This window comes from Dreissena polymorpha, chromosome 1 (genome assembly GCF_020536995.1).
Source record: "Dreissena polymorpha isolate Duluth1 chromosome 1, UMN_Dpol_1.0, whole genome shotgun sequence".
Classification (NCBI taxonomy): Eukaryota; Metazoa; Mollusca; class Bivalvia; order Myida; family Dreissenidae; genus Dreissena; species Dreissena polymorpha.
Window position 1 is genome coordinate 69,974,372 of NC_068355.1, and position 20,823 is coordinate 69,995,194.

At 36.8% G+C, this 20,823-nt stretch overlaps 1 protein-coding gene across 1 annotated transcript; it reads right to left on the reverse strand.

Annotated features, from left to right (window-relative positions):
• Nucleotides 1–107: 107 nt before the first annotated feature.
• Nucleotides 108–18,906, reverse strand: LOC127834368 (RUS family member 1-like). Its single transcript, XM_052360153.1, has 14 exons — nucleotides 18,630–18,906; nucleotides 17,023–17,100; nucleotides 14,970–15,084; nucleotides 12,068–12,113; nucleotides 11,578–11,610; nucleotides 11,116–11,221; nucleotides 10,304–10,405; nucleotides 9,039–9,109; nucleotides 7,229–7,413; nucleotides 5,658–5,715; nucleotides 3,490–3,560; nucleotides 2,217–2,320; nucleotides 1,566–1,611; nucleotides 108–583 (listed from the first exon to the last, which is right to left on the reverse strand). The coding sequence occupies exons 1-14, from the start codon at nucleotides 18,762–18,764 to the stop codon at nucleotides 411–413; spliced, it is 1,323 nt and encodes a 440-aa protein (XP_052216113.1). The 5' UTR covers nucleotides 18,765–18,906; the 3' UTR covers nucleotides 108–410.
• Nucleotides 18,907–20,823: the final 1,917 nt, after the last annotated feature.

Here is a 20,823-nt window from a genome sequence, read left to right on the forward strand (position 1 = left end):
TTTGGTACCAAGAAAACAATCCATCAAACATGTTTGGCTATGTGTTCCTTTAGTCTTAAACTGAAGAAAAATTCATCCTCATAAAACAAATGAACTCAACTCCCAAATGTCCATCTTGTGAGTAATTTACATCAAAAGTCATCCATTTTACAGTACCAATATTTTGCACCAATTTATTTTTAACATTGTGAGTGAATATTCAAACTAGATACATCCATACATAATGTACATAATGACACAAAATGTTCACAAAGCCCCATGTTGGAAACCAGTTCAAACTGTGCATTGGATCTACTGCATGCCTAACATCAAGGTGGACAAAACACCATCTGATCCAAGACTTTTCTCATCAAAACGAGAATATTCAGCATTCAATAAAAGTAATTCTATGCGATGAAGAAGTGTACCACTCATAGGTTCTTAGTGTGCAATGTGTCAGTATGGGGATGTATGTTAGTCCTCCACTCGTCGGATCCAAGAAGGCACACATCTGTCTGCCAGCCGTGAGAATGTAGGTCTTGTATGAACTGACTAAAAGTGTCCTCAACAAAACTGCACGACCCTTCCTCACCTGTGAGAATTTCTAGAAGACAAAAAACATACATTGTTGCATGGATTTGCTACAGAAAGTATTGAAAGTTAATGTTGCAACTGTCAGTGTGGGGCTAACTCTTGGGAGGGGGGAAAGATAAAAAAGAAAGGTCTAATTCTAATTCCTTGAGCGACGAACAATTTTGTAAATCACTTCTTTGAGTCTATATGTATAAGAATATAAATGGGAGGAGTGGAACTGAACTAACAGGATCTAAAATCCATTATAATAACATTTCTATCAATTCCCTGACCAATCAAACTGAAGATCCAAATATGCAACGTGGAGGAAACTATTGATTTCTATCCTTAAGTGTTCTCTGAAAACCCTGTTGTATATTTCAAAACACAAACATGTATATTTCAAATTACTTAAAAAAGAAAAAGTAACAAAACACAAAGTCCCTGATGGCCCTACATTGTATACCTGATTCAAATGATTCAACCTACTATATCTATTATCCGTGTCTGCCTATCTATCATAATCATATCTAACGAGGTCCTTTAGCTCAGTTGGTACGAAGCTGGGCTACAAATGAGGGGATCACAGGTTTAATTTCTGACCTGGTAAGAATTTGTGTGAGGTTTTGTCATGAAATCATTTATAAACTATACCTGATTCAAGAAGTACCGTTGTCAGATACTTGCAACTAACTGGCACAAGTACAGGTAAATTGTATATACACTAAAACTGCCATAGATAAACAAGCTAACCTACGATAACTACTGACAGCCAAAGATAAGTCTGAATTATAATTGTATTGAAAATGGCAACAAATTCTAACAAAAAAATAATTTATGTTTGATAAGCTATGCAGCACCAATCTTTGGATGCTTTAGATAAATAGTTTCAAACCATTCAAATCTGTAGCTATTAAGATATATCTACACAATAAATAAGTACAGAAGTAACATGTATATTAAAACTATGGTTGGCTGAGGCCATCAACTTCAATATTTTTCATCCTGTTTACCTTGATAGGATGCATCACTCCCATAATAAATATTCTTTGGTAACATCTACAATGTATATAAAAACAATGCAATAATGGTAATCAGTTAGAAAACATAAATGCATATAAATTTCCTTCTTTGATAAACAATTCAAAATATATTCTTTCAAGCATATAAGCGGAACATTGATTTATAAAAAAACAAGAGATGTGTTTGTCAGAAACCCAATGCCCCCTATTGCGCCGCTTTGAAGCCATATCTTTGACCTTGAAGGATGACCTTGACCTTTCACCACTCAAAATGTGCAGCTCCATGAGATAGACATGCATGCCAAATATCAAGTTGCTATCTTCAATATTGCAAAAGTTATAGCAAAACTTAAACCAAGATTAAAGTTTTGGGACAGAACGACAGACAGACAGGAAAAAAACAATATACCCCCGATCATTCAATCCGGGGGCATAAAAACATTTTCAGTGTGTCTTTGCTAATAAGAAAACTATTTAAAACCGTAAGTAAACCCCAAAACAGCATTTAAGCAAATGCTTGGTAGGTGGTCATAAAAGCAAATGGTTTTCATGTGGTCATATTTGCCAATATTTGGCAGGTAGTAATATAGGACAATTTTATGCAGGTGGTCATATAAGCAAATGTTTTGCAGGTGGGCATACCACAGTTTTTCCCTCTGCCATATAGTTCAATAACTCCGCATGATAGCAGCTCCTTAACTGGTCCATAAAGTCAGAGGTCACCGAAAGAGATATGTTTATAGAATCTGAAACATAAGCAACACAAACTCATGTACTTGTTTACAAGCAAATGTCGACTTACAATGAATGACCAGGTTGCAGAGTTGTAATTGATGTTGCATCTGCCAATTGATCTGAAGGTCAAGTTCTTTTTTCATATATTAAATGACCCCCAACAATACAGATTTTAATTATGAAAAGCTTGAATACTTCAAAATAGTCAAGGTCTAAAAGTTATTGATTGATAGAGGTGGATTAAAAATAGTCAAAGTCTACAAATGAGTCACGTTCTGGGAAATCAGGGCTTAACACATGTGGAGTCTGACAGTGAGTCCTCTACAATCCTGGGTTCCAGCATGTGGAGTCTGACAATGAGTCCTCTACAATCATGTGGAGTCTGACAGTGAGTCCTCTACAATCATGTGGAGTCTGACAGTGAGTCCTCTACAATCATGTGGAGTCTGACAGTGAGTCCTCTACAATCATGTGGAGTCTGACAGTGAGTCCTCTACAATCATGTGGAGTCTGACAGTGAGTCCTCTACAATCATGTGGAGTCTGACAGTGAGTCCTCTACAATCATGTGGAGTCTGACAGTGAGTCCTCTACAATCATGTGGAGTCTGACAGTGAGTCCTCTACAATCATGTGGAGTCTGACAGTGAGTCCTCTACAATCATGTGGAGTCTGACAGTGAGTCCTCTACTATCATGTGGAGTCTGACAGTGAGTCCTCTACAATCCTGGGTTCCAGCATGTGGAGTCTGACAGCGAGTCCTCTACAATCATGTGGAGTCTGACAGTGAGTCCTCTACAATCCTGGGTTCCAGCATGTGGAGTCTGACAGTGAGTCCGCTACAATCATGTGGAGTCTGACAGCGAGTCCTCTACAATCATGTGGAGTCTGACAGTGAGTCCTCTACAATCCTGGGTTCCAGCATGTGGAGTCTGACAGTGAGTCCTCTACAATCATGTGGAGTCTGACAGTGAGTCCTCTACAATCATGTGGAGTCTGACAGTGAGTCCTCTACAATCATGTGGAGTCTGACAGTGAGTCCTCTACAATCATGTGGAGTCTGACAGTGAGTCCTCTACAATCATGTGGAGTCTGACAGTGAGTCCTCTACAATCATGGGTTCCAGGGGTATATTAAAGTGTACAGCAAAAAATATTCGGCAAGAGTCCAATAATATCTCACCTTTTCTATCAAACCACAAAACATATTTCTTCACTTTCAGAATATCTATGACAGCCTCCATATTGAATGATCTGCAATAAACAAACATCACGCATGTAATATTCATGACTGTGTTTTATTACAATATTTTTTACACTTCTTTAAATAATAATTTGTAATTTGAAGACGCAACAATATCTTAGATTCTTCAGAAATGTACAGCATATCAGTGGCTCTTCAGGCAGTAAAGAGACATAGCATCAGATTTGTGCCTTACCTCAATTTGTCAAATTGTACATTGCATTCTTACAGTTCAGCAATACAACAACATCAACCTGTTTGACATATTTTGACAAAAGTACTATGTGAGTTTGTATTCTATTGCTAGCATGTGATAATTAGTAACTAAAGTAATACTGTTTAAAACAAGTACAATAATTCATTAAATGTTACATTTTAAGTTTCAAATTCCAGAAAAGTGTGACAGACTCACAGACACACAGAGCACAAACCATAAGTCAACTCCAGTTTCACAGGTAGGGGAATAAAAAAACACATCAAAACCAGTTTTTGTTGACACAACAAATTACTTCATACAAGTATTAATTTTCTCCGCAATGCCAATGCTACAATTTGTAATGATAAAATACAGATATTTCAACAGTTTTCATGCATTGGCAAAAGTTGACCAGCTGCACTTGTAATCTTCAATAATTCTCAAAAACACAATTGACTGTAAAAATGTCACTCATTAACAGAAACTCCTATATAAACAAGCAAATGTTTGAATTGATATCCCCCACCAAAAATTACTTTTGTGACAGGCAGACAAACGAACTCCCCGACAGACAAATGGACGACCAACGCCAATTCTATATACCTCCACCTTTGGCAGGGAATTACAAAAAACCTTTAAATTTTATTATTTGTGTACACCTAGCTCCTATGTCTTAGATCTGCCAGGCTGACATTTCATTTGCAACAACAGTTGAGTATGAATCAACTGATAAGTTGCGCTTCTGAGCACAGAAGTCTTGTGGTTTTCATAGCCTATGAGGACCATGACAAGAGCAATAATTTATGGTATGATTGGAATTTGTATGGCTCATGCATGTACCGTACTTCACAATTTTGTCGCAGACTGCATTTGAAATTCAATTTTAATTGGTTTAAAATTCCAGATTTATACTTGAATACATCAACTGAGAATGTTAATTATCATGAAACTAGGTCATTATAATTATTATTGTTTTAACATGTACAATATATAACATCAAGAGTACCAAACTGTCACAAGATACGCCCATTTGAAGGTTTTGGACAACTTGATAACATTACCATGACCCATATTTGAACTTGACCTATATATCATCTAAACACAACTTCTGACCAAATTTGGTGAAGATCAGATGAAAACTACTTGAATTAGAGAGCGGACACCATGCTAAATGCTTGAAATGCAATAAGTGACCTCGTGATCTAGTTTTTGACCCGGCATGACCCATATTTGAACTTGACCTGGATATTGTCTAGACACAACTTCTGACCAAATTTGGTGAAGTTCGGATGAAAACTACTTCAATTAGAGAGCGGACACCATGCTTAATGCTTGAAATGCACTAAGTGACCCTGTGACCTAGATTTTGATCCTGCATGACCCATATTTGAACTTGACCTAGATGTTGTCAAGATACAACTTCTGACCAAGTATGGTGATTATTGGATGAAAACTACTTCTATTACAGAGGGGACACCATGCTAAATGCTTGAAATGCACTAAGTGACCCGTGACCTAGTTTTTTACCCGACATGACCCATATTCGAACTTGACCTAGATATTTTCCAGATACAACTTCTGACCAAGTTTGGTGAAGATCGGATAAAAACTACTTCAATTAGAGAGCGACACCATGCTAAATGCTTGCAATGCACTAAGTGACGCTGTGACCTAGTTTTTGACCCTGTATAACCCATATTCGAACAAGACCTAGATATTGTCTAGATTAAACTTCTGACCAAGTTTGGTGAAGATCGGATGAAAACTATTTGAATTAGAGAGCGGACACTGCTGTGGACGCTGTCGCCGCCAAGGTGAAACTATTATACGTCCCTTTTTTTTGTAAACGGGTGTATATAAAGTGATCTGAACTTCCTGGACAATGTTCTACATTGGATGCATTCTAACTTACTGTGCGGACATTTTAACAAGCGAAACACCTAAATGAATCTTCAGTTTTCGTCTGGTACCTGCAACAGAAATGTATCAAAAACAAAACATTAGTAACACTCCACATTATCTAGAAACAATTATTGAAATTAAATTTACTATCATTTTTTATGTAAGATTATGAGTATGATTTCATTTATTGTTTTGATAACAGAATACCCATAGTTCGTGTCATACAACTGACACGGCATCTGTCAGAATGTTGGTTTGTTTGTTGATTGTTGGCGAAATACTTCATTCATGGTCTAGGGTGGTCAGATGAATGTTGTTCATATTTGGTGAGGGTAATATTGTTATGTTCTGTGAATGTCAGTTTATTTGTTTTGCCACTTATATGCGGGCTGTGTTGTTAAGTCCTAGCATGTGGCAATAGGGATTGGTTGTGTTTCAAAGTTCTTTTATTTTCAAAGTTAATTTTAGTGACCATAAGACTTGTGCTGTGGATATCAGACATGCCTTATATTGGACATATTTGTGTAGACTTGTTGCCAGCAATGGGCTAACTCAGACATGCCTGTAAAACATCATATGTGTCTTGTTCTGAGAAAACTGATCTTAATTCATGTGTGTAAAGTGTCGTCCCAGATAAGCCTGTGCAGTCCGCACAGGCTAATCAGGGACGACACTTTCCGCTTTAATGTTAATTTTAAGTTTCAAGGAAGTCCCTCCATACCGAAAATCAATTTTAGGCGGAAAGTGTCGTCCCTGATTAGCCTATGCGGACTGCACAGGCTAATCTGGGACGACACTTTACGCACATGCATTATGACCAGCTTTCACAAAACAAGACACATATGTATACATCTATAGGAAAAGTAAAAAACGAGATATAATACTGTAGAATACTGTAGGATTTATGCTTTTGGGGACAAATGTTCTTGTTTTTCTGAAAAAATGATTATTTTCATTAAGATGCAAAATTAAAACTGGAAGTAAATTGCTCTTCACTTAAATGGATATTTTTATTGATTTTACACTCCATGACTTAGATTGTGTTGTAATTGTTTTTTTGCTCTGCACGAATAAAATAAAATACTACCATATTTGTTTTCACCTTTCCATGTTAGCATTAAAGTAGCACAATTGCATTGATAACCATAACGCACTTTATGAGATCAGAGAAGCACATGTTTAGATTCTGATATATTTGCACGTATCTGCATTTTTTTGAAATTGGGAGACAACACAAATACATGTATGTAATTATCAAAAAAAAACAAGAGATGTGTTTGTCAGAAACACAATGCCCACTAATGCGCCGCTTTGATTTTTTTTTACCTTTGACCTTGAAGGATGACCTTGACCTTTCACCACTCAAAATGTGCAACTCCATGAGATACATATGCCAAATATCAAGTTGCTACATTCAATATTGCAAAAGTTATGAAGAAGGTTAAAGTTTTGGGACACGCACACACACACACATACAATGACAGACAGGCCAAAAACAATAAACCCCCGATCTTTCGATCTGGGGGCATAAATATACTCAAAGCACTACAAGAAGTCTAAATATAATTCTCTTTGCCTTACTCCACAACACTGGCTCTCGCCTATTGACCACATTTGGAGGCAAAACAATGCCAGTCGAGAAATACTCTTGCAGTAGAATGTGCAGCCTGGCCTGGTTCAACGTCTCCATGATGACTCCCTTTACAGCTGTGAAGTTGGCAAACAGGTGAAGGCATGTGAATACAATGTACAGTGTCCATATTAACCTGAAACACAAGCATTTGCAACTACTATTTATCTAATCTCAAATGAAATGAGTTGGGTTTTGATATTCTTGACAAAGCACTTTACAAATTCAAACAAGGCTATTGTCAAGCAATATGGTCCCCTACCGGTGAAACTCCACCATTGTCAGAATTTATTTATTTTATTTTTTATATATTTGTTGCCATAGCAACAGAATTTTTGATGTAGGAAAAAAAAAATTGATGTGCATAATCTCCATATTGCTATCTATCCATGTTTCAAGTTTCATGAAAAAATATTAATAACTTTTAAAGTTATCGCAGGATCCAGAAAAGTGTGACAGACAGACTGACTGACTGACAGACACACAGAGCGCAAACTATAAGTCCCCTCCGGTTTCACCGGTAGGGGACAATAAGCACATGGGATTAATTTGCATCTAAGGTGGAAACTATAGCTGACATAGGATGGAATATTTCATGTCATATATTAACCTAAAAACTGTTGTATATAAGCTTGATTTATTATGTTAATAAATTTCATAAAATAATAATACTATTAGGTGCAAGGCTTTAAACTCAAGCAAGCAGCACACTTTTGCCCTACCGGTGAAAATCCCTCTGAAATAAAGCCTGTGCAATACCTTCATATTGTCATTAATATGTACATGTCACATTTTGCCATCTAATCCAGTGCACATGTGTCCCAGCTTACATGAAACTGAGAGTATGACTGTAAACTGATAATTTATTTATCCTGTCACATGCCTTTAATTCAGCCCGATAACCAGGTAACCTAATATCCCAAAAGATATTAGGCTAGATGACCACGTAACCTCGAACATCCGTCAGTTGCTGTCCGCACATGCCCACGCCTGTACTATTTTCTATTTATAAAATAAACTTGTTTTCAATTAAAAAAATTACAACATACACGTAAAGTACTGATTGTTTGAAAATTATTATTTTAACAGCATAATTTTCGTCTTTGTGTATTGAGTTAATAACGATTGACTCGATTTCCGTGTTTTTTAACAAGACGGAAGCTAGCCTAAGCGTTTTGCATGACGTGATGTCACAATGTTTTTGCTGCGGCGTGTTTTTTCCCATATTAAATATTTAAAAACTAAATACTGGAAAACTATATATTTTAGAAACATTTCAACGAATGTTGTAAATGTGACAGGATAAATAGAATAATAGAATGGTGACGTGGATGGAGAATGGTTATCTGGCTCGTCGGAGGATCTTATCAGGTTCATTCTATTATTCTCTATATATGAGCCGTGCTCTTTGAAATGGGGGTTAAATGCATGTGCCTAAAGTGTTGTCCAGGATTATCCTGTGCAGTCCCCACAGGCTAATAAAGGACAACACTTTCCATTATTGTATTTTTCATCTACAGAAAGTCTCTTCTTAGCAAAAATCCAGTTTAGACATAAAGTGTCATCCTTGATTAGCCAGTGCAGACTGAACAGGCTAATCTGGAACGACACTTTACACACATGCATTAAAACCCCTATTCATAGAGCATTGCTCATATGTTTATGAACTTGCTAATAAAAATACTGTAATCTCCACTAACACATTTCTCCCATTTTACAATAGGCACTGTGAATGAACTACGTAATGCAATCTCAACTTACATATGTCTCCCAGTTACAATGGGCACCAAGAGCAAACTACATAGCAGTGCTGCCAAGTTGACAAGTGTCTCCTGAAATGTAAAACATTGTAAGCCCATAGCAGTGTTTCATTTAGTCCTTTTAAACAAACATATACATATTTATATCCAAACAAGCAAATTTGTTGAAATGATATCCCCCGCCAATATACTTCTGGACACAAAAGTTTTCTGGACGGATGGACAACGCCAACGTGCATCATTCTCTTACCCATATATATAATAATACCAAGTTTTAATGAAAGCCATCAAAGCACTTCCAAGATATGGTTCCGTACACACAAAAAAGCATTTTTTCAAGATACAAAGGGCCATAAGTCCATTTACAATGCCATTTGGCATGCATTATCCTTTTATTCATATATAAACTCATTATCATATCAAGTTTCAATGAAATCCGCCAAAGCAATTCCAAGATATGGCTCCGGACACAAAAAAACATTTTTTCAAGATACAAAGGGTCATAACTCCTATATTAACAGATGGTGTACAATGCCATTTGGCATGCATCATCTTCTTATCCACATATATACTCATACCAAGTTTCAATTAAATCCGCCAAAGCACTTCCAAGAAATGGCTCCGTACACAAAAGTGCCTGAAAGACGGACAAAAGGACGGAAAGATGGACGGATGGACAACGCCAAAACAATATCCCTCCGCCTATGGTGAGGGATAAAAAAAAACATTTATTTATTTTCTTGTGGAACCATGTTGACACTAAATGGAAGACATAAAGAAGAGCAATAAATCCACTTTGGTTATAAAAATGATACAAGAGATCACTACTTTCAACAGACAGACAGCCAGACAGCCAATACAGAACAAACATGCAACTAGGAGATATTTCATAAAAGCAAACAAGAATCAATTTTAGAGACAAGCTTATACCTGAAAAAGATGCAGTCCCATAAACTTCCATTTTTATTTAGTTTTTAAACAAAATATAAATAGACCGTGCTCTAGGAAAAAGGGGTTTAATGCATGTGCTAATCAGGAACAACATTTTCCGCTGTGATATTTTTCGTTTCAAGAAAGTCTCTTCTCAGCAATAATCAAGTTTAGGTGTATGTGTTGTCTCTTATTAGCCTATGCAGATGTATTTAACGAGAGCACTGCACAAATGTTAACGTTGAAATGTGTACAGCAACACTGAATACACCAACACCACAAAACACATTTGTACATTGAGATAATCATGAACATCCAAACATATCCAACTCCTACCTGACTTCCATCTTTAGCGGAGACATCTGCCATGTTGTTTCTCCTGGCCTGGTGCTGGGTCAAGGCTGCCCTGGTTGCTCCCCCTGATACACCTACTATCGACTGCAACACATATGGTTTCAAAAATAGGGTCTGCATTGAAATTTGTGTAAGGATTAGGTGTATTATTATTTAATACATTGAGATGATCTCTACAAAGAATCTCCTAATTTCTCAACTCAAAAATGTCCAGGCATTTTAATGTTGTACAGAAACCAGTCTCTGCCAAAACCAATCTGCAAATACACATATTAATGGAAGAGGCACTTGTCATGTTTTTCAATAAATGCATTAAATTGATAGATTTAAGCATTGGGACTTAGCAGCAAGAGTATAATAACAGGAATAGACTTCAAGAAAGACAGAAAAAGAACCTAAGCTACCAAGCAAATCTTCTTAAGTTTAAAAGGCCATTTTACCTTAACCACTTAGCCATCCTGACTGATTTATGGATCTGTGCAATCAATACCTTACATGTATCTAGCCAGTCCACGAGTTGTAGCACAATTTAACAAATATTACCAAAACACTACAAAATATTGAATCATTTCACATTTATAATTCTCAATTATTTATTCAATTTCAAATAATGAGTACTCATGACTGAAAACGACAACATTTTTGGTATAAGTCAACGTCATTAGCCTTATTTGAATCCCTGCTGTATAGTGTTCTTTTATATTTATAATCTGAGACAAAAAAAATTGAATTTTTTCAGTGCTACAACCTGTGAACTGGTCAATTTAATAATTGAAACACCCACATTAACTTACCTTTAGTACTCCAGATGTACATAAAATGAATGTAAACACCATGGGAAAATTTGGTGCCATAATTTCCAGAAATATTGCCATATCATTGATGATATCAGCAAATAACCTGAAAGAAATACATGATTTCATAAATACATATAAATATTTCATGTGTTACTGCACATTTCAAATTTTTAGATTTATTAAAAAAGGTACTTAAATATTCCTGCAATTCTGTGCAGTGTGGCAAATGAAACCTGCAATTAAACACTTACAGAGCTCACAGAGATGATTAATGCAGATTGATTCCATGCAAGTGTGTGGCAATATTTTTTAAGGTACACAGATCGAGATTGATCATCTGACCTCTCTGGAATCTCAGTAAGTTTTTTGCTGCCATATGGCGCATAAAGATAATAAAGTGAATCAAAAACTTTAAACAAATTATGTAAATTTTTATTAAATGAGTAATGAAAAACCTACCTCCACCGTTTTGCATCACAGTCCAGATTAGTCCTGAAAATTATCATCATATTATAGGCTGGTACTTGCAGTGAACCAAGTTCATCAGTAGAGTTGAGTCACAACATTAAGGTTTACACCAGATATATACATGTAATATGGTGAATTTGTTATAATTAACACCACTCATTATGTCCCATATATTGTCACATACTCGAGTGAAAATGTTTACACAGTTATAACTAGATGTCTTAATTAATTGTTCTTTTGGTTTATGGTAGTAAAATTCAGCCATTCTCGCGGAAAACTGGTCTTCATGTATGTGCATAAAGTGTACTCCCACATGAGCCCTGCAGTCCACACAGGCTAATCTGGGATGACAAATTCATCTTTTATGAAAGTTTGGGTAAAGGAAGTTGATTTTACAAAAAATCCAGTCTTGGCGGAAAGTATCCAAGTTTTGCACGGTGTGGCTCCATTTAATAATTAACAATCAAAGTAATGCTCTCACCCCTGAAACCAGGCAAACATGATACGTCCTAACATACCAGTTCCATCTAAAAGCAAAGACAAAGCAGTAAGACATATGAATCTGAAAAGAAACATTTGCAGCTTCTAAAAAATCAAAGTTTTGCTTTTCACAAAAGACATTTATGAATAATATATTTAAAGGGACTTACACAGAAATTGACAAAATTATTCATCCTTTTTCAAACAGATTTTAAACATAAAAGAACACTGTATATATAAGGAAGCAAAATTACACTAAGAACCAAGGTCTACACATACTACAAAAACAGTATCATTAAAGACTTATTATCATTTACAAGGACTGTTTGTAAAACATGCATGCCCCCCATATGGGCTGTCAGTTGTAGTGGCAGCCATTGTGTGAATACGTTTTTTGACACTGTGACCTTGACCTTTTACCTAGTGACCTGAAAATCAATAGGGATCATCTGCGAGTCATGATCAATGTACCTATGAAGTTTCATGATCCTAGGCGTAAGCTTTCTTGAGTTATCATCCGGAAACCATTTTACTGTGTCGAGTCACCGTGACCTTGACCTTTGACCTAGTGACCTGAAAATCAATAGGGGTCATCAACCTGTCATGATCAATGTGCCTATGAAGTTTCATGATCCTAGGCATAAGCCTACTCGAGTTATCATCCGGAAACCATTTTACTGGTTCGAATCACTGTGACTTTGACCTTTGACCTAGTGACCTGAAAATCAATAGGGGTCATCTGCGAGGCATGATCAATGTGCCTATGAAGATTCATGATCCTAGGCATAAGCATTTTTGAGTTATCATCCGGAAACCATTTGGTGGAGGGACCGACCTACGGATGGACCGACGGACTGACGGACCGACCGACATGTGCAAAACAATATACCCCCTCTTCTTCGAAGGGGGGCATAAAAATGAATAAAATCGTAAAACATTGGCAAAGCAAAAAAATCGACTCATGTGAACTGTTGTTTTCATTAAATTTTGTGACACCATATGGAAAGTATAACACGAATGAAGAACCAATAAAAGCTTGGATGGAAAGAGGTCAAGGCAATAGCCTTATAAACCTAAGACAAGAGGGCCTGAAAGGCCCAAAGTCACTCACCTGAGATTCAAAGGAACTGACCTGTTTTGTGCAGCCCAAGATGTCATTAGAACAATATGTTCTTACCAACTTTCATGACTAGTGAACACCCTGGCAGCCACGTTTTTCAACAGACCAGAACCATTTTCATACACATCCAAGATATCATTTAAACTGACAAAGTTTCATGAAGATTAATAAGTCCATATATGGAAAAATGCCCCGCCCACTGGTGGCCATGTTTTTCAAGCAACTGGAACCACTTTCGAACTTGTCCAAAGTATCATTGGGAAAAATCTTCTGACAAATTTCATGATGATCGTACAATAAATATGGCTTCTAGAGTGTTAACAAGGTTAAACTATAGCTATAAAAGGAAAAATGACACGCCCCCTTGGCGGCCATGTCTTTCCACCAACCGGAACCATTTTCAAACAAATCCAAGATATCATTGGGACAAATCATCTGACCAAGTTTCATGATGATCAGACAATAAATGTGGCCTCTAGAGTGTTAACAAGGTTTTAATAAAGCATGATATAGCCATATTAGGAAAAATGCCCCGCCCCCTGGTGGCCATGTTTTTTTAAGCAACCGAAACCATTTTCGAACTCATCCAAGATATCACTAGGACAAATTTTCTGACCAAGTTTCATGAAGATCGGAAAATGAATGTGGCCTCTAGAGTGTTAACAAGGTTTTACCATAGCCATATAAGGAAAAATGCCCGCCCCCCTGGCAGCCATGTTTGTCAACCAACCAGCATCATTTTTGAACTCGTTCAAGATATTATTGGGGTGAATCTTGTGACCAAATTTCATGAAGATCGGACAATAAATGTTGCCTCTACAGTGTTAACAAGATTTTACTATAGCCATATTTAGCCATATAAGGAAAAACGCCCCGCCCCTTGGCAGATTTTTTTTTTAAGCAAACGTAACCATTTTCGAACTCATCCAAGATATCATTGAGACCAATCTTCTGACACATTTCATGACGATTGGACAATAAATGTGGCCTCTAGAGTGTTCACAAGGTTTAACTATAGCCATATAAGGAAAAATGCCCCGACCCTTGGCAGCCATGTTTTTCAAGCAAACGTAACCATTTTCGAACTCATCCAAGATATCATTGAGAACAATCTTCCGACCAAATTTTATAAAGATTGGACAATAATTGTGGCCTCTAGAGTGTTAACAAGGTTTTACTATAGCCATATAAGGAAAACTGCCCCGCCCCCGGCAGCCATGTTTTTTCACCGAGCTAGACCATGACCATTTTCGAACTTGTCTGAATATCAATGAAACCAATGTTTTGACCCAGTTTCATGATGATTGGGCAAAAATTGTGACTTCTAGAGTGTTCACAAGGTTTGTCTATAGCCATATAAGGAATACTGCCCCGCCCCCTGGTGGCCATGTTTTTCAACGGACTGGAACCAATTTTGAACTCAACCAACAGAGACAAAAATTTTGACAAAGTAACATGAAGATTGGGCATCAAATGTGACTTCTACAGTGTTCACAAGGTTTTACTTTTTTTTGACCTAGTGACATAGTTTTTGACCCAGCATGACCCAGATTCGAACTCAGTCGAGGTATCAATGGGACAAATGTTCTGACCAAATTTCATGAAGATCAGACAATAAATGTGGCCTCTTGAGTGTTCACAAGGCAAAATGTTGACGATGGACAACGCACGATGCCCGACGGACAAAAAGCGATCACAAAAGCTCACCATGAGCACGTTGTGCTCAGGTGAGCTAAAAACAAGTTTAAATACCTGTAGGGTACTTTTTTTGCTTTAAACAGACCTTTCAGTAACCAGGTGAGAGTGGCAGCCAAGACAGTTGCAGATTCATCACCGACACCATATCCTTTCAACACAGCCTGGGCTGCAAGAGTACCTGTAATGCTGCTTGCAAAGGCCTATAAATAAGAACATATAAACTTTTTTATGCGATAGCATTAATTACTTGCAATGTTCCAACTCCCAGATGTATGACTCTTTGTGTCACTGTATATTTATGTTCTTAATTCCTCAAAGTGTTCAGATAGATCTACATAATGAATATTTATTTTTAAATATAATTTAAATAGACCCAGTCATACAACAGATGAACTTACCAAAATACAACTATAAAGCCAGATAACAGCGTACCATAGGACTTACAGCAAATCAATTAACCCCGGTTTATCTGATTCGCTGCATATGAGGAGGTTTAATAATTGTTGTGCTGTACATACAGCTACTAGCACAAGTAATGTGAAGCTGAACTGTACAGTGTAGCAGGAATCATTGGTCTCGATATAAGTCCAATAAAAGTGAGTAAGTGACTACACTAATAAAAACCTGCATGCTTTCTGGCAGATATAGTCACTCACATAGTATAGTTTTGTATATATCAGATATCATAACAAGGGTAAATAGTTACTTTCCATGCAAACTGTATGCTCCTTACTCTTTCCATTATAGAAAATCATTGGTTTTAAATACTCCAAGGTGACTCATGATGGTCAGCTGTATTTTCAATTTTTGGCAAGTCATGTGTCCCTACTAATAAAAGTCAAAATTTACACCAAACATAATAATTATAACAAGGGCTGTCTGTAAAATATGCATGCCCCTCATATGGGCTGTCAGTTGTAGTGGCAGCCATTGTGTGAATACGTTTTTTGTCACTGTGACCTTGACCTTTGACCTAGTGACCTGAAAATCAATAGGGGTCATCTGCCAGTCAATTCATGATCAATGTACCTATGAAGTTTTTAATGATCCTAGGCCTTATTATTCTTGAGTTCAGCGCTCTCACACTACTTTGGGGGAAGGGGTCCGCAGCCCTTAGGAGGGGGAATTTTCGCGGCGTTTCCCTTTTTGGGGTTTTTTTTTTTTACTTAATCTCTCATTATTACATTTGTACATGTTTGCAATATATTCATTGCATTTTTCATAATTAAGTATGTTTGCAATGATGAAATTGAAATAGAATTGAGATATAATAATCATGAGACACATCTTTCTATTAAAAAAAAAAATATATATATTTTTTTAGGGGGAATTTTTCACCCCAAAAGGGAAAAAAAAGTATACTTTTCAGGTGGGGGACTGCCGCCGAATTTCGGCGGCAGATTTAATAGATTGAGGGCCCTGGAGTTATCATCAGGATACCATTTTACTGTTTCGAGTCACTGTGAACTCGACCTTTGACCTAGTGACCTGACAATTAATAGCAGTCATCTGCCAGTCATGATCAATGACTATGTACCTATGAAGTTTAATCATCCTAGGCGTAAGCATTCTTGAGTTATCATCCGGAAACCATTTTACTATTTCCAGTCACTGTGACCTTGACCTTCAACCTAGTGATCTGAAAATCAATAGGGGTCATCTGCCAGTCATTATCAATGTAGTATATTATGTACCTATGAAGTTTCACGATCCTAGGCGTAAGCATTCTTGAGTTATCATCCGGAAACCATTTTACTGTTTCGAGTCACTGTGACCTTGACCTTTTACCTAGTGACCTAAAAATCAATAGGGGTCATCTGCCAGTCATGATCAATGTTCCTATGAAGTTTCATGATCCTAGGCGTAAGCATTCTTGAGTTATCATCCGGAAACCATTTTACTGTTTCAAGTCACTGTGACCTTGACCTTTGACCTAGTGACCTGAAAATCAATAGGGGTCATCTGCCAGTCATGACCAATGTACCTATGAAGTTTCATGATCCTAGGCCTAAGCGTTCTTGAGTTATCATCTGGAAACCATCTGGTTGACGGACGGACCGACCAACGGACCGACATGTGCAAAACAATATACCCCCTCTGCTTTGAAGAGGGGCATAATAAAATACAATTGTTGATACCTGTACAGTGTCCCATATTTGGTATGTTAAATAATCTTCACTCACACTCTCAGGATAACCTTGAGGAAGAAATACTGTCTGAAAAAACAACAACAATCTATTTAAAAAAGACAAAATAGCTTCACTATTAGAGCAAGTAAACATGGTGGTAGTAATATTTTTTTAACCAAAAAAAATGTTGATAAAAAAAATACTTTACAAGTTTTGAAAAAGTGGTACCAGAAAATCTTAGTAAAAAGAGCACTTTACAGGGATATAAAGCACCATTCTAGGGCAGGTTGCCCAGACATGTATGTTTCTTTAGTACTTAAGAAGCCCTTCCAAACTGAGTAAGGAGCTAAGAAGTATATGTCATACTTATCTTAAACTTACTTTAAACAAAGATAAGACATACATGTTTATAACAATATAGTCTTATTTATAAGACGCGCAAAGAATTTATAGATACTCTTTATATGGGCTAAATTCTTTGAGCTCCAAATATTAACAATATAAAAAGTAGCTTAATATTTGAGAGCGTCAACAAGTTGGACTAAAAACAATATAACATTGCTTACATGGCTCAACAAATTTATACCCTTTTATCAGCCTGAAATGTTGTGCTTTAAAATCAAACAAACTGATAAACTGTGGGAAACAGTTATAGGCTTTTCTGAAGGCTATATTCATTGCCAGACTACCAACTCTTTTCATTAATTTCAACTGGCATAAATCTACTGGCCCCAAGCAACTACTTATTTCTTTCCCTGATATACAATAATGTTCTTTTGTAAAATCAAAAGCTCATTTGTGTACAAAAGACATCAAAACTATTGGGAAATTCAAACTACTTTGTATAGAGTTGATTATTACTAAAAGAAAACAAATGGATATTCGCCGATGAAACAAAACTCTTTACAACAACGCATCTCTGGTGAAGGTTTCAAAGTCAATCTGTAAACAAGAAGATAAATCGAGCCAACAGTTTACTATCACTTATAAAAGGGTCTTTTGGATATCAGATCTTGATAATTACTCCTTCATGAGACTTGACACTGCATTGGTGAGGACACACCTGGAATTTGCTTTACAAGGTAGTTTGACACCCATAGTGATACCTCTGACTTTAAGGATATTGAAAGCATTGAACGGGTCCAAATGTGGGCAATAAACTTCTTCAAATCTTAAGGGATCTGCCATACCAGACAAGACTAAAAGAACTTTAACTACAAACACTAGCAAACAAAAGCCTTTGATGGGATATGATTCATACATTGGTGGTGAAGGGTCTTGACAATTTCCCTGTTGATTTTTTTTAATACTTCTATTTCATCAAAAGGAGACACTTGAAACTTTAACAACCAAGATATGCACTTTCATTTAACTTGAACTGATGATCGAGAGCTAAAAAAGGACAATGTCCTTCCATACAAGCCTGAAAACCATCCTACATGTATCCTACAGGTATATGGCACATAGACACATGTTTCGTTCTACATTCTATCATGGCTTCAAAATTTGTTTTTAAGGTTGCTTTATGATAAGTCCAGCCTACAACCAAAAAAGCGAGAATGTATCGTAAAAACGTACGAAGTTTACTTATAGGAAAACTTCTCGACTCGACTTACCCTAAAGAAATGGCTGATAGATATGATACTCCTATTTCTTGTGGAGTGGGATTTTCCTTTTGCAAGGCAAATGTTGCCGCTGGAGTTTTTAACATAATTCCTTTTAAAAGATGATGTCCCGTAAGATTCTTCCATCGTAACAAATGAATCCTCAGCAAGTTTGCATAAATCAGCTGCTAAAATCTGATGACAGTCTTTGCATCAGAAAAAAATATCACTAAAATTGTAAATCAACGTGTAAACAAAATAATTTTACCGCAGTTATCTCCCCATTCTGTCAACTTTTTAACCCAACGATTATAAAAACAAAAAGAAAAGCATAAGCGGTTATTACTGAATTTAATGTAATACAGTGCCTTCAAGTGTATGCAAGTTTTGGTAACTCTTCTTTTTTGTCAAACCCGCAAACGAGAAGCTTGATATATTTGCGGAAAGCTCGATATAGTTGTCTAAATGTTCAAGTGTACGTTCGTGAGTACGTACCATCTTCCGTTTGAGCTTGTTGGGACTGTCGCGATGTCAGTGCAAGAACAAGATTTATACAATATTGTACAATAAAAGTATTGACAGTGAGACGTCAAAAGAAGAAAGTAAGACTGAAACAACGTTTGAAAAAGTTAGTTTATGTATTGACAAGAGTTAAAATCTGGTTAAAAACACACTCTGCTGCAACTAATTATGAAACTTGGCCCACTGCCAGCTTGAAGGATTCAAGCGTTGACAGGAGGCCAATTTCTGATCGGAGGTCGTTCCATAGTATGACAGTGGTGATGGCAAAATAATTTTTTTATAATAGTTAGCAACTGTATGAATCTGCCTATAAGCTAACGGATGTTTATGGCGAGTCGATGTCCTGGGTCAAAATATGTGGGGACGGGGACAGCTACTAATGAATAGCAAATTTTGTAGAATAATACTAATTTAGCATCAGCCCGTCTGTTCTCTAGGGTTCTTATACCGAGTGACTGTTGCATGCCTGAGACACTATCATAAGTGGAATAGCTGTTATTTATCCATCTGATTGCTCTTCTCTAAACCATTTCGATTTTATTGATGTTTTGTTTAATGTATGGCGTCCAGACTGGAGACGCGTATTCTATTTGAGGCATGACAAGAGTTTCATAGGCAATTTATTTTCCTTTTGGTTTTAGTTTGAATGTTACGGAAACCAATTGTTCTATTTGCTGTTGTACATATTATGTTAATATGAGTGTGAAAGAAAGGTCTTCGGATAAGTCTACTTCTAAATATTTTGCACTTGGTACGGTTTCAAGGAGATATGGCCATGTAATATATAATTGTGTTTGATTTTATGTTTGTTTCGAGTTATGTTAAGGACTTGGCATTTACTGGGGTTAAAACGCATTTCCCATGTGGTTCCCCATTGTTCCAAGGTATTACGATCATGCTGTCATTGATTGCAATCATTTAGGTTGTTGATCGTGAGGTAGACAGCAATGTCATCGCCGAAGAGACGGACTTCGGATCTTACATGTTCTGGTAGGATGTTTATATACAGAAGAAATAAGAGAAGGCCCAGGACAGAGCCTTGGGGCACACCAGATGTCACTGGAAGTTCATCAGATTTCTCGCCCTCCAGAACGACAACTTGAGTTCGACCTATTAAGAAAGAACGGATTCAGTCAAGGGTACAGCCTCTGATACCATGTTCATGAAGTTTATAGAGGAGTTAAGAATGGCTGACTTTATCAAAAGCCTTGCTTAAATCCAGAAGAAAAAGATTCGACTGCTGGTCTGCAACAAGGTTTCTCGCAAGGGCATCTACCTTAGGCATTGTTCATGTAATTTTAACATGACTTAGTCCTCGTTCTACCAGACAATAACGCCCGTGTGTTGGTCGAATGTAAAATTTGGATAATATACAGCTTCAAATGTCTGGACTGCAAAGTTTATCACGTATAGTGCAATTTTAAGTAAAGTTATATTATACCACTAATACCTGCACGTGGAGACAGAATATCGCATACAAACTTGTGACCCTGGCTTCAATGCCGTTGTTATAGGTCAAAGGTATAAATTTTTAACAAGTACATATTATGCCGTTTGTAACTGAGTTATTCGTCAATTTTGAAATAACGTACGTATGTGGAGACAGCGTGTCACGTACTTTAAACACCTGTGTCCCTACGTGAAAGGTTAAGGTCACATTTAGTCATCCAACTTACAATTTTAG